At 38.8% G+C, this 27,395-nt stretch overlaps 1 protein-coding gene across 5 annotated transcripts in view; it reads right to left on the bottom strand.

Moving 5' to 3' along the window:
- The window catches only part of VPS13C (vacuolar protein sorting 13 homolog C), a 104,576-nt gene extending 93,463 nt beyond the window's left edge, over positions 1–11,113 (bottom strand). For 2 of the 5 annotated variants that reach the window (XM_049811844.1, XM_049811845.1), the window contains exons 1-2: positions 3,477–3,575; positions 2,631–2,732 (exon numbers count right to left, since the gene is read on the bottom strand). In XM_049811844.1, the coding sequence (XP_049667801.1) occupies positions 2,631–2,723 (93 nt within the window). In that variant the 5' untranslated portion in view covers positions 2,724–2,732; positions 3,477–3,575. Of the gene's footprint in view, positions 1–115; positions 179–2,630; positions 2,733–3,476; positions 3,576–5,110; positions 5,154–9,121; positions 9,166–10,885 lie in introns of those variants that run through there. The other 3 variants (XM_049811843.1, XM_049811841.1, XM_049811842.1) reach the window with 3 other exon arrangements.
- Positions 11,114–27,395: the final 16,282 nt, after the last annotated feature.

Below are 27,395 nucleotides of genomic sequence, written 5' to 3'. Positions count from 1 at the left end.
ACAAGTATTGTTTTCTCATTTCTACATTTGGCTGCTTTGGTGGGGATTGTTTTTAAAAATGTAAGCTGCATACCCATCATGCATGTGCAAAATGTAACTAATGATGCATACCCACCAGGCTTGGTGTCCCTGTATATCAGGCTCTCCAACCCATACAAGGAATCTTGTGAATGAGTGCCTTGGTCCACATGGTAGCAAATAACCAAAAAAATGCATTTTGTTTAAAAGAAGGAAATCAGCTCCAGATTTAATGTTAAGTTTACAAAACCTGTATGACACATTAGTATTTCCATATAGGTATCTGACAGCCTGAGTCAATTCAGAATATCTAGTTTCAAAGATTATCTACATAGGCAAATTTTGTGATTTTCATTTTACTTACAACCAGTAAAAGACAAGAGCTGCAAGCTTTAGTCTCCATATATGAGTTTTGATACTGACAGATTTTAATAGCTTAGAAAAAAGAAAATAATGTTTTGTCCACTTTTGTCAGCAGAGCTTGTTATCACTTCCCTATCAAACTACACTAACCACACAGTGACATCACCATTTTGCTCTGTATTTGAATATCGTGTCTAAAGAAAATATCCCCAGGACTGTTTATGCCAAGAGACTCTTAAATGGAAGTACAGAATCAAGATTCTAAACACATTGAGGTAAGTCAAGTACTAATCAGAAAAGCAAGTACAGCTGAGAATTCATGGACCATGATAAGTTTCTATTCCATTTATTTCCTAGATTTTCACCAGCTATCATGTGCTCTTAAAAGTCTACAGAAAAAGCTGAATTCCTTAGAAGTTTACAGTGCAGTAGAGCAACTTGAGCCCTAAGACTTCTGTATCTAGCAAAAGCAAGGGATCTGCTCATGCAACTACACAAGTCCTCCTGAGTACAATATCCTAGTACAACACCAGAAACACAAATAGCTACCACTGAGATATGATCATAGAATCATAGAATATCTCAAGTTGGAAAGGACCCATAAGAATCATGCTTCAGTATGACTGAGAGGTTAACTACAGTTTAAAATAATCCAATTTGAATGTTCCTCTAGCTTTTCCCTCACAAGGCTGAAAGTTTAAAACTGCAAAACACGACTAAAATTAATTCTAGTTCTTTATATATGGAGTTGAGCTACTGAGGTATCATTTTTATATGGTTTTTTTTCCCCCCAAAGCCTTATAAATGCTGGATATAATAAGTTTCTTTCAAAAAAAGAACTGTTGCAGGTACACAGACTCACTCTTAATTATATGAAGTTCCAGAATTGGAATTCCTCAAGCAATGCCCATTAGGTTAAATTCTTCTTGTTACATTATCCCTTCATCCCATTAAAACTGGTGGAAAGAGTAATGGCTGAAGCACTGCTGCTTTACAGTATCCAAGTCCTACATAACCAAGGTTAAACCTCTATGAACATTCCTTTGCCCCAGCATGAAGTAATGGCTGCAAAATTCATTCACTGAGTTGCCTTAGCTCTCATACAGTTTCTGGCATATTAAAGACAAAAAATATAGCAAGGCTTCTTTCTTCACTGTCAATGGATTGCCAGATTGCTGTTTGAAGGAAACTGCAAATGTACATCTCAAACTAGCAAAGCAGGAACAAGGCAGTAGAGAGTCCTGTAACTGGAAAATTAAATAAGCAAAGAGATTACAATCAAACTATCTTTTTCCAAGTGTTGTAAGCATCACTTCATTTCCAGTAACTTTTCCAAGGCAAATGACTTGCAGCATTACAGGTATCCTAGAGATGCATCATAAGAATCATTATACTACCCAACAAAAAGTTCTCACTTCAAACAAAACTTCAGTACTAACTTTTTCCTCTACCATCTGTAGTTACCTGTCATTGGTTCTGACCTTGGTTTCTGTCCAAACAAGCCTAATTTATACCATAATTCTGTTAAAGATATTTGTTACGACAAAACAAACAAACAAAAAACCCAAACCCAAACCACAAATCAGGTTACCTGGGCTGAAATGATCAATTATTTTAACCTATAAACGAAAGTTTAAACTTTAATGACCCAAGCTAAAAGTTTAACTGAAGTTTCCTATGTTCATGTTCAATTGTTTTCTTGTGTCACGAATTATTTCCTGCTCAAGAGTCTCATTTCTCAAACCAGTCAAAATGCAGTATATCATAAAAGGACAGCAGAAAGTGAAACTAAAGCATTATTGCTAAGTAAAAATTTACTAACCTTACCACTCTGCTTAAAGTTTCCTTTAAGCAAAGAACAACCTTTCACATGCACCTCAAACACATTCTTAAACATCTATTACTGAAGCTCTAAAGCAAGATAGCATTAGCCTCATCCAATGCAGTTTCTACCCTTGGTCCTTTTCCCCTAGAGCTTTAAGGAAAAAAGAAAAAAAAAAAAAAAGAAAAAAAAAGACATACCAGATTATCAAATTCTCATTTCCAATGGAAGTTGACTGGATAAATGAATGGTAAATAAAACAAATAACATTTCTTTCAAGCTTTTGAGGAAAAAGGCTTTTCAAAGCACTGTAAGATTAGCTAGACATTTGAAAAAAATTTTTAAGTCAATCACAAAGCTGGACTTTTCTTTCATAGCAGTCTAAGTCCTCAAATTCCAATGGAGATTTGTATTATTAACACAGTACCTTTTTCTGCCGCTTTCTGCAAGGCTTCCTCAATTCTTGCCAGTTCCTTTTGTTTATTATCCTGCAAGTATTTTTCCTCCTTCTCTGCATCATATTTAATGCCTGTAAGCCAAGTTGGGACAGCTTTAATCCTAAATTTCAAGTTATATAAATGCATAATCAAGCAATGCGCACCATATTCAACATTATGTTGCAAGACGCCTTGTCTGAGATAAAGGCTGTTCTAGGCTTAATTGCTGAAAGCTGCATCCAGCCTCTGAAATTGCGATTTTTTACACAGTAAGAAACAAAAGGATCATACGAATGTTTAAGTATTACTTCACAGGAGAACCCTTCCATGGAAATTCAGACCCTGAAGTGTGGTCTGTGCCACACAATGCAGGTGTGTAAGCTCTACTACACATATATTTGACGCTCTAGAAACTTGCAAGTTTTCTTAATACACCAGAGGTTCTGATTTCAGAGAAAACTAATCAAGTTCTCTGATCCTCTTCCCTGTCCCTAAAAACAGTTATAATGGAATTACTACTTTCAATTGTTGTCACTTAGAAGCAGATGAACTATATCATGTAACAGCCAAAAGATCTAACCCATGACAGAAAAGTGGATTCAGGATAAACACTTGGAATGGATACAACCAAGGATTTCCATAAAAGCAACAGGTGCTGTTTTCTCCCACCTGTCTTCCACTAACTTGCCAGCATTTGTCTAGAGATTTCCCTGACGGAACAGCATGTAAAAATGGCAGCTTACATGATCTACTTGCTATTATATACTCATTTACATGCTACCCTTAGATATTTTTCTCTTCCATTATTTAACTGTGTCATTGAAGAGTTTACATACTTGCTCCAGGAACTATTAGAAGATACAAGCCTTCTAGAGTTGCAACAACTGCCTCGCCATAGAGATTCTTCCAAGGAATCTTCAGAGTAAGTTTATCTAAACAAAGCAGATACAGTTACATCAAACCAAAAATCTATGCTGTGCTTAGTCCAAACAATACCTTGGGCACTGAAGAGCATTAACCCTATATCTTGATGTCCTAAATACCTTAGAAGGTAAGGAGAAACCATATGGGCCTAAACATTCTATAAAGCCACTGAAGTGATAAAATACATGCAGAGAAAATGTAACTCATAGATTTAAGCAAGAAGATGCAGTCTGAGTCAGAAGACTTCAGATCAAAACCTGAGATCATGACTGGAGTTCAATTCACTGGGATGAATGTAATTTTCCCAGGGAAGTAAAAGAAGAAATACAACACACATTCATCTCCAACAAACGTTTCATGTGAAAAAGTAATGCTGACACCTTCAACAAGGACAAGTGCCGGGTCCTGCACTTGGGTCACAACAACCCCATGCAGCGCTACAGGCTTAGGGAAGAGTGGCTGGAAAGCTGCCTGGCAGAAAAAGACCTGGGGGTGTTGGTCAACAGCCAGCTGAATATGAGCCAGCAGTGTGCCCAGGTGGCCAAGAAGGCCAGCGGCATCCTGGCCTGTATCAGAAATAGTGTGGCCAGCAGGAGCAGGGAGGTGATTGTCCCCCTGTACTCAGCACTGGTGAGGCTGCACCTTGAGTACTGTGTTCGGTTTTGGGCCCCTCACTACAGGAAAGACACTGAGGTGCTGGAGCGTGTCCAGAGAAGGGCAACCAAGTTGCTGAGGGGCCTGGAGCACAAGTCTTACAAGGAGCGGCTGAGGGAACTGGGGCTGTTTAGTGTGGAGAAAAGGAGGCTGAGGGGAGACCTTATCACTTATCAAGGAGGTTGTAGCGAGGTGGGTACTGGTCTCTTCTATCAAGTAACTAGTGACAGGATGAGACGAAATGGCCTCAAGTTGCACCAGGGCAGGTTTATATTGGATATTAGAAAAAACTTCTTTATTGAAAGGGTTGTCAGGCATTGGAACAGGCTGCCCAGGGAAGCGGTGGAGTCACCATCCCTGGAGGTGTTCAAAAAACGCGTAGACATGGCACTTCAGGACATGGTTTAGTGGGCACAGTGGTCTTGGGTTGACAGTTGCACTCAATGATCTTAGAGGTCTTTTCTGAACTTAATGATTCTATTCTATTCTAAAAGAATTTTAAAAAAAACATGTATCTAAGTTCCTAAACCCTTGGCATGTTTGCTAGTTTCAGGAATTTTACTTAAAATTCTTCATATTGCTAACCTGTCCTTTAAAGAGCCACACACTCTGCCTATACTAAACAGATTCCTTGACCATCCACGTGTCTAGGAAGAACTCTCAAGACATGTTTTTCATACCAGGCTGTAGAGTTACACAAAGAGGGTTTGCCAGACAACATTTTATGATTTATCCAGGGGAGTCACATTAGACTTCTATGCTAGTTTCAACAGCAATTACTATTACAGAGATCACTTAAGAAAGCTTGATAAAAGATATTCAGAAGCAGAACTGACCTTAAGGCCTGTACTAAAATTTCCATTTCAGTACTCACATTGAAACAAAAACTTACCTATCTGACCAACTCTTATTCTAAAAGGTACATCCAGTTCACTCTGTAAAGAAAAAAATAAAGTATTAAACAGATCCATGTATTTTAAAGATAAGCTGGTTTATACAGCAAAACTATCTTTACTTCTGTTAAAACTATTTTCCCAGAACTGAATTTCCAGAACAGAAACAGTTCTCCATATGACAGAGTTTCAATTATTTAGCAATACTCACACAAACTTAGGAATCCATAAATAAATATGGTTAGGCTTGTAGAAAGCCTTAAAACTAAGCATTTACACATTTCTGGCAATTTTCTCCTACAAGCATGATAATGCCTCACTCCAAAAGTTACTAAAAAGTAACATTTTATCTATATACAAGAATTTAATTTTACATTTTCATTAACATGCCACATAGGTCTTTTCTTCTTGATAATCGCACTTAGTATTTACAAACATATAAAAAATCTCACTAACAATACTGAGAAGTTCTTTGCAAAATGCCTGCCAAATGTCAAGAACAATATAGGCTCATAAAGATGAGGAACATGTGAGAAGTGAATAATTACCATTAATCAATGCCTCATGAAGTCTCTATCCTATATAGTGTACAGCAAAAAACGAATATAACCACAGGAATATCAAGATGATAAAGAGAGGGACAAAATAAAGAGGAAGTAGGAGGAATTAAATAATTAAAGGAAAGATTAAAAAATAAGTTAAAACATCAAGATTCCAGAATTGTCTTCCACTTCAGTATTCTTCTCAAATAAGTTAACCACAATTCAAAGACCTTAACAGCAGTCCTAATCTCAAAGATTATAAAAAGCAAACCCATTTTCCGAAATGAGACTGATATTAACCGCTTCTCTCTTCCCATGTACTAGTTATAGTAGATCTTGACCACCACTTCTCCAACAACTTAAAAACATTTAACAGGGCTGCTCCAAAAAAGAAGATTAATATACAAATTAACATCTCTGCCAGATTTCCACAGTTTTTAAAAAGTATTCTGAGCTGCAATTAGGAGCCTAACATCAACAACCTTTAGTTAAGTGACTAAACTTGTGACAATATTTCCATGGCTTGTTCTTTTTTAGCACCTCAAAGAAACAATTGAAAAGCAAGAGCTATGGAATATTTTAACCCTTTTCTGGGCTTTAAATTCTTCCTGGTGACAACTGCTCTTAAGCACCTCCCAAATATTTCTTCCTGTTTAGTGTTAAGAATCTGGTCAATAAGCTTAACTGGAAGCTTTCTTCTCAGTTTTTATTTTTCATTGAAACATATCAGGAGAGAAACAGAAAACAGACTCACTTAAAATAGTTTGATCTCTTAACTCTGTTTTTAGTAGTAAGAACAGGCATAAGAATAGGTTGAAACAAATTGTGAGAGCAAAGACAGATCTCTGCTCTCGATAAAGCCAGGAGCAGTCATGTAGAAGCAGATACCAGCAACCAAATCCACCCCATTTAATACCGCATTTGTGACCCACAGCTGAATTCTAATGGGACCAGCTCAGTTTGGTCTGCTGAAAGGACAGGACCATGAGCCTGACCTTGAAAAATTAGTTTTCAGAAGATTAAATTCCAGGGGGGGGAGGGCGTGGGTGGAAATGAAGGAAAGGCTAGAAATTAAAAATACTTTAAAGTTGCTAAAACAACAGATTAGCATAAAATAAAAACCATGAGCGTGCTGGGGTTTGATGTTAAGATGAAAAAAGATGATTTACTGAAAATGCTTCAAGACTATAACCAAGAAGAAACAGGCAATATTAGCTTTTAAGATTTTAAGAGCTGTGACCAGCTGGATACAGGATACAGATTCACGAGTAAAGCAGCTCAGAGGTCAAGCTTTTTAGTAGCAATCACTAATAATATAAGCTGAGAAACATGTAACAAGTTGCTAAAGAGCTTAGGTCATAGTTTGCCATCAGTCACTTTTCATTATGATTGAAAAATAGGATAAAGCTGAAGACATCCATCAGAAAGAATTCATTACTATCACTAATACAAGTTTTTAACGAAGTAAAAAAGGAACATTAATAGCAACTGCCCCATTATACTCCTGTATTTTTATAGCTGAATTCACACAAAACAAAACAACAGCCTCAAAAGATAAAAGCATGTATCTCACAGAACAACACTTCAGCACTTTGTGTCAGCAAATTCTCTCTCTAACATATTTTGGGAAAAAATGATTACATTTTCAAGGTGCCTAAGAATTAATTTGTAAAATAATTTTTTACAATTTTATTTTAGAAAGCTTCCACTAATCTTAAGTTGACTTTGCACAAGCTGAAGCCTAAATTTTGACTGAGGTCTGACAAACTTCCATTTTAATTAAATGCTCTTTTACTATGACTAAGGAAAAAAAAAATGGACTCAGCAAACTTAACACTAAAAGTAACGATTTGCTCATCTCCCTTTTCCAAAGGATTTTCTTTTCCTGCATTTGAGAAGTACTGTATCTACATACAGAAATTAAAAGCTAGTTGTTTTCTAGTTGAAAACCTTAATAGGAAAACAAAAACAACCCAGATGGCAGCAGACATGCAAACTAGCAAAGTTGAACCATATCACATTGTTTTAGTCCCTTCTTCTTCAAGAAGGTGTAGATGACTTCTCTAAAAATGGTGTTCAATATCGACGTTCCTTTAATTACTTTTGCATAGAAATTGAACATATTGCAATTGTAAAGAAGCCAGAAACATCCCTTGTTTTCAGTTCTTGAATTTGTCTTAGCTCCCTCTCAGCTCTGGTCAGTCACATACATGACTATGCATTTTTGTAAGTCAGAACTGCTAGAATCGTTATCAACCTTGCTGTCATCATAAGATAGAAAGACATGTTCAGAGTAGATAACACTTTCTTCCTCCCTTTTTCAACTACCAGATTACAAAGATATTTTTATCAAGAATTTTAAAGTACAACAAAGTTATCAGGAATGGATGAAATGGGCAGGTAAACTATGAAATTTCAGAACAATGAAGAGAAACCAATTATTTGGTCATATAAAGATCCAACATGTTTTCAATTCACAGAAGAGTAACAGTTTTAAAGCACGCTAAAGATTGCAGTGAAAATCTCTCAGTAGTACAGGTGTTCATTCACTCAAAAAACATAAAAATCAGCCAAGTTTTTTTCAGACAAGAATACAGGTACTTAATGCAAGTTATTTCTTGTTTTTCCTTCACTCCGTCATCCCTATTTTAAAAGGAACAGAATGGAGCATTTGAATAACCATATTTACTTTCAGAGAGTACACATCTTAATGCCTGCCAGTTTTAACAAGCATCAATTTACACAGGAAGTCATAAACATAAATTTCAATCCCATCAGCTGGTGTAGAAGGACGAACTTTTTCTCCCTTCCTTCATCCCCCCACCAACAACTGAGAAAGGAACCACTGTCTTTCAGAAGACTTCAATTAGATCAATCATTTTGTAGGAGTCAGGCCTTAGAAATTGATATATGCAACCAAAGCTGGAAAAAAAAAAAAAAGAATACATAGGCCTATGCAAACCCATGAGATATAGTAAATCATTCAGAAACATACAAACATCTACTGCATGGGCATACAAGTGAGGAAAAACCCTATGACTTCAAAGTATGACTATACAGTAGCAGTCACAGCAGAAATTAAATCCTTTGAGTTGTGCAGGATGACCAAAATGGTAACAGAAACACATCAGTATCTTAAAGTTTTATCATTCCAAGCCTCAAACACTAGGACAGGTTGTATATGCATGTATGCCTAAAATACTGGGAAACCTACTTCAAAACCTTATTGCTAACTTCTCATAAGTTGTTTTTCTCTTAGGAAGGAGCACACTTACCTTTTCAGCCACAGCTTCTTTTCTTTCTCTGTTCCAGTAACACAAGCAAAATCAGAAACAGTTAACCTAGGACTTACTTGCAATAACCAGTAAAGAAGGCATACTGAGTTAACGTGATACTACAGTAATATTTTATCCCATGACTTGGTCTTTAGACCCATAAAAAAATTTTTAACATTATTAGAATACTTACTAATGCATTCTCCTTTATCTGTAAATTGTCAAGTGCCACATTACCTGTTTAGAAGAAAAAGAGAAGTACAGAACAAGTGACTTAAACTATTATGTAAGGTGGAACAGGGAACGCAACAACAACCCTCCCAAGTACACACTGATAAAACCTGAAAACCTTATCCCAGTTACAGAATAGCACAATAAGTGCCTAATTCGTAAGAGTCATTAAATACCGATCATTCAGACAAAATTTCATGGTAGAAGAGATTACAAAAAATATCACCAATTTAGATGTCTACATGTTTCTACTCTAAAAATACACCTACAATAATAGGAAATCTTCCTTACTATTCCCTTTGTTGTAAATGATAATTACAGTTCTATCAAGGCAGACTAGGAAAATTGTATCTTGTTTTTGACAATTTTACATAACAGAAAAATGATGAATCATAGAGCCACAAAAAAGCATGCCTATTTTCACAGGCGCATTAACTTTTCCTGACATTGGCAACGCAACAGGATTTCCAAAGGGAACGCTGGCACACAGAATTATACCTGAGGAAAGCACAGATAACACACCTCTTAGTGCTTTAATGCTGAATTCCTTTTTAGAACTACATTCCATTTTTAATATAGGTATTAATAATTTATAAATGCTCAAATATTTACTACCATGGCAAGAGCGAAAATAAGCTGATGAGAAGTCTCATCCCTTACGTACGGAAAGCATCTAAAATAGCCAGCCTTCTCTAGACAGTACTTCAACTGGTTTTTTTTGCACGCCTACAGGGTAGTAAACTGTAATGCTCGGTAGAGTCACTAAGAACAGCTACTCCACGTTATTGCACTATCACATCTGCTTAATACACATTATCTACAGCGAGAAAGTAGCAGGTGGAAGACATAGTTCCCCAAGCACCCTATCAGCTGCACCACAACCAAGGCCTCCCCTTCCTCCTGGGGCCACCACGCATGAGCCACCCCACGCTGTACCGCACCGCAGAGAGACCCGTCAGCACACCCGTGCTTCCAACCAGGATACGCTCAAAAAAGCGAAGGGGGGAAAAAAAAAAAAGGGGGAGGTTAGTTTGACGATGGTTTCCTGCCCCAGAGCACTTCGAGGCCAGCCGACGCGCGTCCACCCCTCGCCTCAGCCTCTCGGAGCAACTGCCACAGCTGGGGGGCCACGACCCGGCCTCGCGTGGAAGGGGACCCTAATTTTGTTCTTTTTTCCCCCACAACCTGGCGCCCTGTCACCGCGCGGGGATCTGGCCCCAGCTCCCCTCACAGGCAGACCCTCGCCTCACGGCGGCACAACGGCCGGAGCCTGTGGCCGCCGCCGGGGAGAGCCCGCAGGACGGCGGCGGGGGGGGGGGCCGCCACCGCCAGGAGCCGCAGCTTCACAGACCGACCCGATCGCCCCGATCGCCCCTCCCGAGGAGGGAAGAAGGAAGAAGGGGCCAGAGGCCACAGGCACAGAACGACCGACGCTCCGTCGGGGGGTCCACAGACTGACTGACCGACCGTCCCTCACGGAGGGCCGCGGCTGCGCAGCTCGCCCCCTCGTCCCAGGGGTCCGCAAACCCACAGACCGACTGCCCCTCAGAGAGGGGACGGCGGTCCCACAGCCCGACAGCCCCTCACGGCGGGGGGGTGGGGGGGGGGGGCCCGCAGCCAACGAGACCCGCTCCCCGCCGCGGCGCAAGCAAGCGCCCACCCCCCATGACAGCGACGGCCCCGCAACACCGCGGAGACGAGGCGGGAGAGAGAAGGGGCTCCTTACCCCCCCATATGCCCAGCTTGAGCTGAGACTTGTTCAGGTTCTCCACATAGTCGCCCAGGAAGCGGTTTAGCAGGTCCGCCACCACCGACTCCAGCACCATGGCGGAGGCGGGCTCCACCGCACGCCAGCCGCGGCCCACCGGCAGGGGAGGGGAAGGGAGAGGAGGGGGCGCCGGGCTACGGCGCGGGGTAAACCAGCGCCGGGCGCGTCCCCGGCAGTCAGGTGACGGGGCGGGGGCGCGGCGCGGCCCAGCGCCTGACGGGCTGCCGGGGCGGGGCGGAGCGGAGCTGCGCGCCGGGAGCGCGCAGCGGGCGAGGGGCTTGCGGCGGAAGGGCGCGGAGCGGCTGCGCGGCTGGTCCCCGGTGCGTGGACTGACCCGTGGGCGCGTTTCCCGAGGCTGAGGGCCGGTGGCGCCTGAGAGCCACAGTGGCGGCAGCCGCGGGAGGGGCCGGCGCTTCGGCGAGCGGCGCCCCCGCGCGGTGCCTCCTCCGGAGCGCGGCCGCTTGCCAGGCTTCCCCCGGCTCCTCCGGGGCCGAAGCGATCTCCGTGTGCTAAGCGCAGCCGCGGAAACCTTCCTGTCTCTTACCGGCACCCCCATCTCGCCTCCTCACCAGCCCCGGGAAAGGCAGGCGGGTTTGACTGGAGGCTGACGGGGCGCCCGGCCTGGTGTCCCTCAGGCGATTCCCGCCGAAAGCTGCGTGTACGCCTGAGGTACCGCCTAATAACGCCTGAGGTACCGCCTAATAACGCCTGAGGTACAGCCTAATAACTTAAGTACGCAGCCGCTCGGCTTTAGTGCGATAGTGCCATATTTCCTATTCGGCTCTTTATTTAGGACCCAGAATGCAGCCTCCAGGGGCGAACGCCTTTTTACGCCGGTTCAGCTGGGTTCAGGCAGAACCTGGCTGGTGCTTACGGTCCATGAGAGAGCTACCATTTCTGTTAATCTAGCCGTTCAAGTGACGTGAAAACTCACAGGCTGAGGGAGAGCAAGTAAGAATGTCGACTGTAAACCCCAGGTGTTTTAGAGTTAATGACAGCACTGCAGAGAAAGTAGGTAAGAGCATGCTACTCGGTGTGGTGATCCTGCAGGTAGCGATGTCAACTCTGGAACAAGGTTTTAAATCTGAGGGGGACTAATCTCAAACCGGTTATGTAAAGTCATTCTGAACTCATAGGAGCTCCGTTATTCATGGAAGAACAGCACTTTGAAGCTCGCAGTGAGACAGTCAGTCTAAACATTTGTTCCAGAGAAAGGAAATTAATATTGGCAATAGGATTCAACCTCAAATATATGAAAACGCATCCAGACCACATGAACGTGATCAGACTGTTAACGGGGTGAGACAAATACTACTTTAAACAGCATACAGATATATTGTGGAGCTTAATGCAAGAAGATATTACAAAACCAGGAATAGTTTAAGGAAAAGCTTTAAGTAAACTCATAAAGGAAAGGTCCATCAGCAACTGTTAGCCCTCTGGTTCTGTTACAGTCTGTTTCAGGCTTGCAAGCTCCCTCTTGCTGTGGTTGAGGAAAATCTGAAGAGCTCTGCTTGGATCTGTTTTTACTTGATTTGAATAGCAAACAGATACATGAGATCACCCTCATGCAAATAATGATGTGTCAAATGCATTTTCAGTTTGTTAAATACGTGATAAACCACAGAGTCCAGTCCAGAGCATGCAAGCAGCACAAGAAGATTTATTATTTAGCACCTTTTTCACATTATAAGAGACAAATGCCACACCTGTACCCCATTACTATATATATATATGCCCACCCTTCCTGCAAACGTTTTTAACATCAAAGATTCAATGAGTAAAAGTCAGACCCTTGTGTCGCAAAGTATTGCTCAAAATCATCTGAGCATGGTGCATTCTAGCCCTTTTGCAGAACTGGTCTATGCCTGAATGTGGATAAATTGGTTTTATGTTGAAATGTTAGTGCTGGTTTTGTTCTTTATAAGAACTGTAACTGTGGCAGCCCAGAGGTGATTGCGGGGGCCGTAAGTCTGTCTCTGTGCCTTCAAACTAAACACGTTGTGATTCTGACATGATTAGTTTAACAGCTAAGATTATACTACAGCTTTTTATGCATAGATAGCATTAAAGTAATCTAAAACTATGGAAGAATGAGGCATGCTTTAAATGATTTTAAATAAAGCTATATAAAAAAACAGCATTGACTAGAGCCTCTCTAATAAGTCTTTAAGTTAGGGAGGGAAGGTGTAGAAGGGAATTGTGAATGCCAGGTACCAATCCACACAACTTCTGTGTGACTGCAGAATTCAGCATATCAAGGAGTAATGCCAGGTTGTTTCCTGGAACGCAGGAGTTGTTGTTTATTGCCAACTGAGCACACTTTTGCCCCTGTAAATGGGAATGATGTAATAAGAAGAGACCAGCTATTATGAGAAGTTTTTACAGTTTTAAGTCAGAGCTGAAAACCAAAATCGTCAACCCAAAACTCTTTTCTTATCTCGCAATAAAAGCTGTCAGCCCCCAAAGACCAGTGCAATTACGTGTATCTCTATAGCTCTTTACATATTTAATTGTATCCTATGTATATTCTAGCCAGTGACATAGCAGTAATGTTTGTCGCAGATACAAACTTACTTTGGAAGGTTTGTTTCTTTCCATTATAAGAAGAGGTTGCACTGACTCCTAGAATAAAGCAACTCTTACAGAAGTGTTTCCTGCAATACCTGAGCAACATAGCGTTAATTTTATTGAACAAGTGCTTTCATGCCATTTTTTCTTGTTTTCCAAATTCAAATTCATTCCTGATAATTTTTTTAACCTCAAGTAATGTGTTAATACAACTTATCTTCCACAATGCCTTGGAAGTTCTTCACCACTTAATTGATTTCTGCATATCCTAGTGTTTGAAGTAGAAGAGTTTTAGTCAAAAATTACTGAATTCTCATTTTATGGTCTATTTAGCTTCAGATAGGAGGACAAATTGCTAATTAAGTAAACTATAAAAACTATAGAAAATGGCAATTTATATTTTATTTATTTGTTTACTTCTTTTATTTATTTGTTTACTTCTTTTGTGCAGTGTTGGCTGTTCAAAGCCATTCCTATCATAGGGAAGTGGCAATGCAAGAAAACATGACAAGAAATTGTGAACAGAGGCCCCACTGTCATTCTGTTAGGTAATAAACTTTCATTTGTGGTTTTTTTTTTTTTAATTGAAGTTTTAAAAGACTTTAGCTTATTATGCTTTTGTATATACAAACCACAGCTGAATAACTAAGGTTTGAGCAAAAGCTTTGGCTAATCAGCTCATGCTCTTAGTGTATGTAAATATAAGAACAATCGTGCAAATCAGTGGTATTAAATATTCTCTATAACAATTATACAATATAACCAGGATGATATATCCATTTTCTACTTCACTTTTCATAATGGTCATAATGATTTCTGCACAGCAAAAAAAAACAAAGAAAATTGAATCACCACTGTAAGGGGTGTTGAAAAACATAAGAAAATAGCTCGTATGTGGTTAAATAATTTCCTAATTGACTAAAGTGTTTACTAAGGAACTTGAAGAACTCCATTAATTTTTAAAATCATATTGTTATAGCATATATATCTGAGTAAATGAAATTTCTACTGCTCTTTACAAACATGCTTTCCTAACAAACATAAATATATAACCTAGTAGATCAAAAAATTGCTACTGTATTAATGTGATTTCACCTGGAAAAGAATCCCAGCAAGCCACATCTGTGTCATATATCCTGTTTCAGTAAAACCTACACAGATTTTTTAAAATAAAAGGAAAATGGAACAGAATTAAGAATGGAAAACCTGTGAAGGCAGCAGTTTTAATAGATATTTTATCAACCATATGTGTGGTTACTTTAACTACTGAGATATTACTCGAAAATAAACATACATATTTTTGCACGTCTATTACCAAACAATCCTTTGTTAGTCTTCCTGAGCCTCCCTTACAGACAGGATGCACTTAAAAATGACATTAACACAGCTGCGTGTTGGTAGGTACCATTCCTTGTGTGTTCTCAATTAAAAAGGTAAACAGTCCAAAATGAGGAGGGAGGGGGAAACCCACACCCCAAAAAACCTCATACACGGTTACATGACGTACGAGTTCTGTATCTAGAAGGACAGATACAGGACAAACAGAAATTTCAGTATTTGCTTACTATTCATTGAATACACAGATAATGTTCATTCCCCTCAGGGAATAACCCATGCCTTCTACCAATTTTTTCTAAATATCAACATTGAATAGACATGACTAGTTTGATAAATGTGAATGGAATCAGTAGTTTCACTCAGCTGAAAGTCATCAAAAACAACATGTTCTGGTTGATGTATAGAGGCTCCTTGTGTATTATTGCAGCACTTCATTAAGTAAGAGGATTTGATGATTCCATCACTGAATAATGATTTACTAAAAAGAAAACATAAATATAACACTATAACACTTAACTTTGCAGTTTTGCTATTTATGTGGCAAGATTTGCTCAAACCCTTTGTAAAGGGAAGCCTTTACAAAAAAATGAAGCCTAAAAAAAACAGGAAATCTGCATTGCAAGTATCAGTTAAAGCTTCAGCTTTATGAATAGAAATACACATTGCAACAACAAATACTTGTTTAGTGTTGCCTGTTACACAATCTTGCATGAATAAATAAATAGTAGTCACAGCAATTCTAATGCTAATCTGAGGTGGGTACATGGATTGATAGCTCAATAACCAAGCCTTCTTCTCCTATTTTACTGCATTAATATTACAAAATCTCCAGCTCCTACCATCTGACTTTTGGCAAGTGAACAGATGGCAAATTTTATCCACTGTACCTCACTAAACAGAGTGTATGCCTATTAGCAGTTGGGAAATCAGCCAGATAATGTGGCATCAACTCTCATCACAAAGCCTACAGAGGTGAGAGGACTCTGTGATGAGTTAGATCACATTGCCAAGAGCCATGTTTGGACAAGTTTTGAAAATCTCCAAAACTGGTTATGCCACAGCCTCTCTGAGCAACCTGTTCCTTATCCACTCTGATTATGAGGGGCATTTTATTCCTTTTAGCTATTGAGAATTTCCCTTGCTGGAATTTTTGATCGTTACAGTCTCAGAAGTAACTATATATTTAAGGCATGTATTTTTGGACACAACAGATGGAAGAGATCAGTACTGATGTTTTTGCCATATTGCCTTTTCTAAAGAAGAGTTCAGTATTCTATGGAAATAATAGTATTTGATATTGAGTTTAATTTTATTTAATTTTTGATTTAAAATTTTTATAGTAACTTCATTTTTCACTGTTTTTAAGCTTGTTTGTTTCTAAGTAGTGCACAGAGGATTTCATTAATGCTGAATGCATTTGCAGAAAATAAGGGAAAACAAAAGGTGTCTCAACAATTATGTCAAATACTAAAATAAACACCCAAATTACATTACAAGGACTAGAATAGCAGAATGGTTAGAATAACTGCTATTACTTAGCAGTTTTCTAACTGCTAAGTAATAATTAAGATCATTCTTAGAAATTTTTGGAACACTTATCTCAATTACATTAGCAATAAATTAAACCAACAGATTAAGATAGATACATTAAGATGTCTGAAGCACAGAGAAGATGCCAACACATAGCAATCTGCTTTCCCTTTTCCCCTGTGGCAGCTGGAGACTCCCAGTTCTCAGTGGAGAGCCCTGAAGAACTCGCATCTGCAAAAAGCTATGATACTGTTTCAGTGTGTGTCCTCTCTCTGTGATGGAACAATAAAATGTAAAAGTCTTGCCAGGCGTGAATATGTAAGAACTAAGTGATATGCAAATGGAAGCGTGCCAGCATATGAAGGCAGTGTTAACTTCAGCTACTAACACCAAGGCGCAGCCATTTTACAAAGGGACAAAGTTGATCTTTATTCATAAAAATAACTTCAGTCATCTGGAGAAACCCCAGTTTTGTTTCTCAGGATAATTTTATGCCTGTTGTCTAAATTCTAACAAACACAATGATTATATTTTTCCCCTATAAAAAATGCCACATCTGTTTCTAAATAAATAAATGTGCACCCTTTCCCATTATCCTACAAGACCAACATTGCATAAAATTATCCTTACTGGTTACTGTGAACAAGTTTTCAGATAAATCTAGATAAAAAATGGCATTCCCACTGACTGTTCTTTGTTAAAAGCCTAGAACCAAAGCTTTTCATAGCTTTCATGTCATTACAAAAAACAAGGACAGCATAGTATAGATACCACATGGGAAGAAATAATGTTGTATCCACAAATGAGGGTAGCTCCCTAGACAATTTGACTATGACAGGTGGTTTTCGAGGGGGTTTGAAGAATCATTTCCTTTATCTGCTGCACCTTATCTGCATCTAAGAGATTTATTAATTAGAATCTGCATTTCTGCATGAAATTCCTAAACCAAGAGGCTTAGTCTATCTGATCAGTATTGATCACATGCCTGTCATAATAACTGAGATTTGAAATATAAATTACATTGCTATCTTTTATCCTGAGGCAGGGAATCTTCAAAAAATAACTAAGTTCTATCATAAGAAGAATCTAACTTAATTTTTCATGAGGGCTTTATTTGATGGTTTTTCTGAGAATCATAGCTTTTTTCTTCAGTGATGTGCTGTGAAGATGAAAAAGCCACTAGCTGTGTAAGAAAATTGGTTGAAATAAAATGCACTTGTGTTAATGAATATGTTGCCTTTGAGTGGGGAAGGAAGCAATAATAGTCTAGTCTGGACCAAACACATTTGCTTTTAAGTTATAAGTATAATTTCATTCACTTGATAAGAACTCGAATTTATTCATTGTGAAAGCACATGTAAATACCTCTTAATCCAAAGCCAAGCCATTTCACTTGCTAAAAATTTCAGTCATTTGCACATTCACTTGGACATTGCAACACTCCTCCCGCAAAAACCACTAAGTCATAAATGATGGAATTGTTCGAGATAAATTTTCTGAGTGGCTTTTCTGGAAAAGTACTGACTGATATTGAAGAAATGGGATGCTGAAAGGTAGCACAATCACTTATTTATTATCAGCCAAAGTTTGATTTGGAAATTGTTAAGAACAGTAGGATGTTGCACGGTTGCTGTTTACTAATAGTGAATCCCCAGATGTGGAGGTCAGTCTTTAAATAATACAGTAAAGAAAAATTCCAAATGTCCCACTTACTATGAACTCAAAAAACTCAAAAATAAGAGTTTCTTTCTTCTCACTGAAGTCACCATTACTCCAGACATTGCTGCACTACACAGTGTTGCTTTTAGTTAAAAAAAAAAATAAAATAAAAATCCAATGAACAGGAAATACAAAATGTTTACTGTCACCTACTTCTTACATTATCTATTTAGAAGATGCCCTACAATTTTCAAAATCTTAGTAGAGGCTGAAAACATTAATGTAGGATACCTTATTTGCTAATATATTATGGCAACTGTGCAGTCAGCCAGGAGGTCACCTAGCAAAGCCACCGCTTAAGTCACAGGAAGAAAAAACTCTGAAAAAAAAAATCTCTGAATAAAGATGGGCTAACTGCTTCCAAAATGAATCTTAAACAGCAGGTGTTATTCCAAAGAACTGTCATCTTCAGATGTTTCTTCTTGGCAATATTTCTCTCTCATGGCAACACATGTACATTACATAACAAGACAAACACCATGTGTGATTCTTTTGTCTCTTCTGTAAGTTTAAAACTATATTAACTCTTCTAGAATCAATATAGGTACTATATACAAAGTCAACATGTGTTAAGAATTATTCCCAGTATTTTGTGTGTCACGGTATCCTTCTCAGCAATTTGTGGCTCAGGACTCTTGATGTTTACCAAAAAGTGTAAAACAAAAAAATATATCAATTAAGATTGATGAGTCGGGAAAAAACAAATGAGGTGCGTAACTTTTACTCATTTCACATTATCAAAAAAAAACCAAACAAAGCAAAACAAAACTCCTGTATGTTCCTGAATTGTCAGTAGCAGCTGAGCTTTGCAGCGTTTGCAAGACTTCAGAAAAGGCTTTCAGGAAACATAGAAGTGTCTATAATGTGATGTCTGAAGAGCTAATAAGAAATACCTTTTGTATAAAGTAGGGACTCCTTATATCCAGATGGCATGTACTCGATAGCTGTGTTAGCAGTATTGTCAGAGGTAGCACAAGCACACTTGGGAAATACCTAAAAAACCAGTTCAAGTGATCTCAATTTTTCATAAACTGTATCACAGTCTGAAATTATTCCCTTGTGGGGCTCTTTTCCTCCCACTGAAAACCTCACATTCACCTTCTAACATTTACTTTCTGTGAATGTTTCATCATCTGTAATGTATGAAAATGTCAAATTTTGGAAATTCTGACTTTTTCATATTTCATTGCACAGTATGAATTACATTTATCACACAAAAATCTATGTGCAGTATACAGTTAACATGAGTAACAGGTATCTAGGTCAAAGCACTTTCTATTAACTTAACCTAAAAATGAGTAGTCTCACCACAAGGCCCTAATTGTTTCACTTTACTCTGATCATTTGCATAGATATATGAATATTGTTTTATAACATCTCAGTAAAAAAAAATACTACAACAACAACAAAAAAGCAAAACAAAAAAACCAAAAACCCAACCTTTAATAAAACCCATGGCAAGTGGCAAACCCTGGCTTAGAACTGCCAGACATGATAAATTATTGGAAACAAGGCTAAGGTGGGACTTGCAGCACATTCCTGTGGCAGGCAATGCATTCTGCAGAGAAGCAATTGAGGCTGTGCACTAACAGGAAAATATGTTCTTACCTTCTTATTTTCTGGAGGCCTGCAGCAGACTTTGAGAGTTGTCCATCATTGCAACACAAAATGAGACTCTCACAGTAAGACTATCTGGATGCTTACCTCAGTGTTCCTTCCAAATGATGTAAGTTGGAAAAGGCTCTTCTTCCAGAAGCAGACTCCAAGAGAACTAGAATTAGGCACTACCTAAAAATAATTGTTCATTGGCAACAGAAATTAATTGAATTCTTTATATGTTTCATTTAATTCTAAAAGGCTTTTCAAAAATCAGCATGGCAATCAACAGAAATTAAATTATTGCTTCAATTTTTTTGATGGCAACAGTCAAATTAGTGTCACAAGAGAAACTTACAGATGTTCCTCTACATTCCAAGCGAAATCTGTCAAGTGCCCCTCACTATTTCACTTTATACATTCAAAGGAAACCTAGAATCATGAAATGATTATAGGTTGGAAAGGATCCCTGGACACATCTGGTCTTACTTCCTGCTCAGTGCACAACTAACTTCTTCAAGCCTTGTCAAGTTCAGTCTCAAAAATCTCCAAGGTCAGAGATTGCACAGTGCCTCTGAGCTACCTGTTCCAGTGCTTGACCACTCTCAATGTGGAAGTTCTCCTTATATCCACTTGAAACTTCATTCCATCCATAATTAATTTCACCAGTTTGATATTATTTGGGTTTGGATTTTATTTATTTACTGTCTAGTTCAAATTCACTGACTCCAAAAAATCAGATGTGGAGATCTGTCTCAGTCATGCAGTGCTGAACTCCACTTCCTTCTGCACCATTAGTCACCACTCGTAATTAGATAGAGTAACAGGTAATTTCCTTCTGTCCCAGACTGCAAGGACCCACCTTTCCCTGGTGAGAGTTTTCTCCCTGCACCATAGGAGTGTGCCGACATGATTTCTCTACAGTCTTAGCAAGCTGAATTTGCTAAAGGAAGATTTTTCCTGCAGGAATAGAGCTGGAAAAGACCAATAATATATAAGTAGATAACATTACAGTTACCTTAAGGAAAGAACAGGATTAAGCATTTAGAATCACAGCAAAAAGTCAGATGTGGTTATACTGGTTGATAGTCAGATTGCTAGGTTGTTAGAGATTACTGGAAGATTTTTCTTCTTCCACAATTTAATTCAGCAACACTTTTTTTAATACAATACATTGATTTTATCCATATTTATAACAATGGAGGTAATTTCTTTAATCCTATTGCTTTATTATGTTAACTAATCAAGTAGAAATTGGGGCTCAGGTACCTGTTTGTTGGAAGTTCCCCAGAAATTTTGAAAATGTAGTCCATGATGACTTGTTCATGAAAATATACTGAGCCTAGCCATTATGACAGTCCTAAAAAGGGACTGTTTACTGAAAAGCTTGTCTGTCAAGAAGACTTTGTATTTGATATTTCTCATTGTATGAAGGGGCACAATTTCACCAAAATGTCTTCCAAAGTCTGCAAGCAGAAGCCAACCGAAAAAAAAAAAAAAAAGTGCTAGTTACACAACTTAATAAATTCTTAGTTAGGTCATTCTGCATGAAAAGGGGAAGGATATGACCTGACCTCCTGTATTCTAGGGGATGATCTAGTTCTAACAACAGGGAAGGAAGGACAGGCAAACAAGAGGGAAGGGGTGGGGTAAAAAAAAAAAAAAAAAAAAAGAAAAAACAACCAACCAACCAAACCAGAGATTTGCATTGAAGGAAAATGAAGGTTTCCATATCAGTTGCTCCTGGTGGTTGAACCTTTGACAGTAAAAGCAAGAAAGACACTGTTAGAAGCCTGCAGAAAATTCCAACTTCAATATAGATTGTAGCAACTTGTTCTGTCAGCCATTTCAACAAGTTGAGGCATAGGTGCAACACAGGAGGAATCTTACAATAAATTATAATACTATTAGTACCAATAGCGTATTTTACAGGTTTATTTTTGTGTCTCTTCCATTACTGCAAATCCATGCTTCTTAATGCAAATATGTTCTTTTTCTCCTTTACCCTTAATAATGAAGCCAACTCAGGGTTCCTCTTGCACACAGGCTGCATGCTTCAAGGGTTGCAAAATCCATTATTCAAAACTGAATTTATGCAGACTTCTCCCCGGTGGGTCATGTGTTCTCCAGATCCTGCAAGGCAATCCATCACTGCACTGCAAGGGCACACTCATGAGCAGGTTAGTTGCTAGTTTTGGAGATACATCCTTCCACATATCTGAGCAAGAGTGCAAAGATGGCCTGAGGGTTACTGTAATCTCTCATTACAGAAAAACATGGTCTTTATTTATATTTCCACTTCACTGTTGAGACGTAACTATTCAGATGAGAACAAACCTTTGAGTGGCGTTTTTAAAGCTTATCTAATTGTAGAGTTTATCGTATTTAAATTTCCATTGAAGATAAATACACTTACCAGTCTAACTTTGTTGTTTTATATGCATAATCTGGGTGTTCATTATACCAGGATTCTCACATAAGATGTATGTACATGAATGTAAGTGGCAAGTTATCAGTTACCTCACAAGTAAGGCACCTGAAGGTTAGGTCTCAACATATAACATTCAAATACTGTAATTGTACTCAAACATGTAATATCTGCCCTTAAACCCCTTCTTTATTTTTCATTTGTTCTTAACTGGTAGGGGATACTGAGCAGCTCAAGCCTGATTTTAAGAGCAAAAGTCTGCCTCAACTTTCACTCTTATATTTGGCCTTCCCCTCTTGTCTACAGCTTGGTATTCTTTGGCTTCTTCTGACATTTAGATACTTAAAGTTGTAGCCAAGATTTGCAACTTTTTTCCCCACAGTCAATGCAACAGTCCCACACTGCCACCACCCAAATAAGAGATCCATATAAATATTGATACTGCTTTAGTGAAATCTAGATTTCATCTCCACTGGAAACTTTAGTAATGATAGTTCATAAAATTGTTGTGCATGTCAAGTTTAACACTCAGATTGTGCTAAATCCAAAGTTTTTTAACGCTGTAATACAACTGTGCCAAATCAGAAAGCAGGACTGGAGCATCATGGTTATTAAGCTATCACCACCTTTCATTTCTCCATAGAATATAAGAGCATCCTTCAATGAAAGATCACAGAAGAAAAAACATGTGTGAAATGGTACTACAGTTTTCATTTGTGACAGGGATATGATATATTCTTGTCTTGCAGTTATATGTGTTAATAAAATCACTCAATTCCACATGAAAGTCTGTAAAAGGCTTTCAAATGCCTGCGATCTTCAGAAAGTACTGAGCTCACCTGCTGAAACTCTTGCCTCTTTTTTGACATCTAAAGACATGCAACTAAAATGAAATGAACCTAGAATCACCAATTTTCTTCTGACTACTGAGGCCATATAATCAGCAAATTTGTAGGTGTAAAGACAAAATATGAAAATTGTAGCAACTCCAGGAATTTGAAGACAGGCACAATTCAACTAAACTTTCTAAGATAGTTCTGCTGTAAATTCAGGAATGGTCAAGAAGAGAAAAAAACGTCACTTCCAGGTCATGGAGTCGGCATGTGCCAGATAAAACAAACTAGCTTTGCTTTGACTTTTGCTCCCCAAAAGCTTGTGGAGTTTCTTATATTGCTGCACATGTTGTTAAGACTGCCTTCACCTCTCATCAGACTTGTTTGATGACCTCACCCAGGAATCTGTAGCTGCAGTGTGACCAAGCCACGTGCCAGCACAATGTGACTGAAGCAGAAACACTGTTTCCTTGCCCAGGGGTCAAAAAGGGAAACATTTCACTTTACAAGAACCGTCAGACATTATAAACTGAACTACAATAGCTAAATCTTTCAAGATCTGACATCATTTAAAAAGAGGACATGGACTGGAGAATGGGCGACCAAATATGGAGGAGACTCTGGGCAGTGTAAATACAGGCCAAACTCTAAAGGAAAGCTTCACTTCAGTTTTTAGTAAAGATAGGGACATACAGAAGAATAATGTTAGAGTACCTAAGGCAGCAAGTACAGAGAAGTAGAAATCACAGCTTTTCAGGAGCCCAGACATGAGCTGTTCCTGCTGATCTCTGTGACAGAATATTGAAAGAGCCAGAACAAAAAAAGTAAGTCTTGTAGCAGTGATTTTTAAATATGCTGTCAGTTAAATTTGAATTTCAGAACAAGTAGAGTACAAAAGTGCCAGGGTAAAAGTGATATAAGTAGGTACAACGCCTGTGGAATTGACAACAGCTCTAAGGGCTATCTCGCACAGATTACGTCAAATTGCACTCTGCGGTGCCCAGATTATGTGGGTGGCAAATTCAAGCAGGAGGAATAGCACCTGCTCTTACCTTTGTCAGTGGAGGTGATACTCTGCCACAGACTGGTGCCTGGCTAGCTGACCACCTCTGTCTCTGGTTTAGCTCCAAATTACTCCTCCTGGTTAACTCATTTATTTGGGTTAGTCAGGAATAAAGTTGAGGAGGAACCTCCAAACAGCACTGCATCTCATAACCCCTCCACATCAAATTAAAATCCAAACTCAGTCCTACTTGGGTGTGGTGTTCCCCTCCAGTACTACAAGCCATGCAGGCCCTAGGTTAGAACATAGCCCTGGCTTAGGATATGAGTGGATGGGAACTAGGGAGGAGTCTCTAGGCTGAGGGTGCAGTGTAGATATCCAAAGAAATTCAGCCTGAGTCCCCAGAGTGGAGTGATCTGCAACATGGATTTATCAAAAGTAAATCATGTCATCCTAGTTGCTATCTTTCTTTGACTGGATAACTAGCTCCACAGACCAGAAGAATTTAGTAGACGCAGTACCCAGTGGCAGATCACTATTTTTAAATATTATTTACAATGTGATTACACTTTCAAAATATTTACATTATTTTAAAATCATTGTATTAAAATAGAGAGGACAAAAATACGTATGAGACTTTAACAGGTTGTGTTCAAAGAAAAATTGTGAAAACGGAAAAAGAATCCATCACATAAATGATAGTTTTTCATAACAATAGTGTTCCTCGTGGATTGCTATTCAGGACATGGTTTATTGGGCATGGTGGTGTTGGGTTGATGGTTGGACTCGATGATCTTAAAGGTCTTTTCCAACCTAAACGATTCTATGATTCTGTGATGTCCACTATGCTTAATATTTAATAGTAGGGAGAGCTGAAGTTCCAGAACAACCTGGCTACTTACAATTTGCAGATAAGCCAAAGCTGGAGGGTATGACTAATACCGGTAATGGCTACTTTATCATTCAGGAAGGATTAGACGACAACGTAGTCTAGGCAGATTAATGTCCTGTCTGTACAGAATCTAATTATCATATACACTAGCACTAACCTGTGTGCTCGTCACTGATCCCAGTGGTTGTTATGAGAAAGAAGAGCATGCCAAATGCCAGCATCTCCCAAAGCTCTGCCTCAGCGGTCCCAAAAATACCATGCACACAGCTGCCTCCTCTCCCCTCCATTAACTGCTGGAGTCAGTCCTCTGGTGTGGGGCAAAGCTAGCTGTCACGTTCTCTCTTTATTATATGCCTTCAGCATCAAACTGCATCCCCAGAGAAAACCCAGGGAAACCATCTCTACTGCTGCTCTGTTCCCTACCTTCATCCTTCTCAGCAGAGGAGCTCCTTATTTGTTACAGCTCTCCTACAACTTAGTGCCACTTCCTTTTCCTTGTCCTTCATTATGATATGAATAGAAAGCTTTCCATAAAAAAGAAAGAGAAAGAAACTCCAAAGAATCAAGTTCTTTGGCAACATCCAATTCAAGTTGATTTTTTAACACTTCTAGCTGTATTCTAGTCTTCCTGACCTCTTCGCTAAAAAGGGAATTGCCCCCACAGCCTCTTGCATCCTGCTTAGGAAGCAGTAAAGGCAACCTGGTCTAGACTACATAATTTGTTAACTATTTGTAGAAAATATTGGGAAACACAAACCCTTCATTTTCAGCATATTCCACAACCCTAAACACCAGTATTCAATAATAAAGCTATTTATAGATTCAGCCTCATTTCATAAGCTTGCCTTTCTCATGAAACATCAACCCTCTGAATAGTCAGCATACATGACTTGGAAAAGGCTGAAGCTCGTGGATACAAATTGTATTTTAAGCTGTATGTATTGTAAGCTGTCCCTTATCAGAAGGAAGTAAAAGCTATTTAATAATACCTAATAAAAATAATAGCATAGCAACTACCTTTAACAGGTGATTGGGTTTTTTAGGTGAAAGGTTGTGCTTGGCAGATGAGAAAGAAATTAAGAGCCTCTGCTTACCATGCTTCTACGTCTTTATTTTTGACAACAGTGAACCATATGTACTTTTTTCCTATTGTTACTATAACAAAGCAGCACTCTGTTAAATATTAAACATGTACATGGATTAAGCACTCACATGCTGTGCTGCAGGAGTCTGTGCAAATCAGACTATTTGAATGACAAATCTCTTGGTTTGTGCATTTTAAAAATTCAAAGTAGCAATCCTGAACTACAGACACACATCAAAAGCCCTGTTACCTTACACATTATACCAAATCCTAGTCACATAAATGCATTAACTGTATGAGCACAGGGATCCATCTGAATCCCACTGCTAGATTGAAAACCTCTCATGTTCAAACATTTCTCTATTTTAATCTCAGCTTAAAAATAATCTAAAATACCAAACTCAATGTTTTTGCTCCAGCTGAAACCTCTAAATGGTAATCTCCAGCACATCTTGTAGCCTGCCTGCCCATGCTGCCTTTATTCAACACATTCGCCTTTATATAATACCAAATTCTGTCCTGGTTAGATACCTAAGTGTTTTGTCCCAACATTAAACATTTCTCCTGCAACTCTGAGAAACAGACAGTCCTTATCATATTTTTTTTTTTTAATTTTCTCTCCTCTAAAATGCACAGGAGAAGATCTACACTGGATTTAAATTAGATACTTATTTGTTTCAAAGGTATATTCCCCATTAAATGGGAAGCAATTAATAAGAATAGAACAGCCAGTCCTCACTTTAAAAACCAAGGACTGACAAACATGGAAGATATCTCTTCATCCTCTGAACTGAAGAAAAACGTTTTGTGCTCTTTCATAGAGAAGCTGGAGTCAGCACTTAGACACACAGCCTCCAAGCAAAATTGTACTTGTGAGCTGGCAAACTCTGTGGTGAGACAGTGCTCTCCAGTGAGGCTCAAGGCAGCTGAGCACACATAAGTAGGCTACAATTGCCCACATAAGACACATTCTCTGTACTTGTCCGTTTTCACTTTATGAGAAGAGATATGATATGAGCACAACAAATACTTGCTGTTACAGCTACTAGCAGACCAGGTTCCGTATTCAGCATTTTAGTATAACAGCACAAGGGTAACATGTAAACCATGACTGTGGTGTTGAAATTCATCTGCAATGAGATTTCTTCCCTGTAGAGGCTGTGGGGCCTGTAAAACTGATAGTTGCTACCAGAAAATTCCCAGGGGTAAACCTGGAAGCTTGAGATTTTTATGTACAAAGTACAGAGCCAGTGAGTAGATATAGCTTTGATTAACTAAAGTTTGTTAACACCCTACTTCTGAAACTTGTCACCAGCATGAAAGGGAACCCACCTCCAGTCTCTAACAGAGTTCAGAAAGATCCTTCCACTATCCTAAATTTCATATGAATGCTGTATGTGTACCTCTGCCATTAAAATGGCCAAATCTGAAGATGACACTACTTCTCTTGAGAACAAGAAATATATATGAAATC

The sequence above is a fragment of the Accipiter gentilis genome, chromosome 10, assembly GCF_929443795.1.
Source record: "Accipiter gentilis chromosome 10, bAccGen1.1, whole genome shotgun sequence".
Taxonomy (NCBI): Eukaryota; Metazoa; Chordata; class Aves; order Accipitriformes; family Accipitridae; genus Astur; species Astur gentilis.
This window is presented reverse-complemented; position numbering and strand designations above follow the sequence as displayed.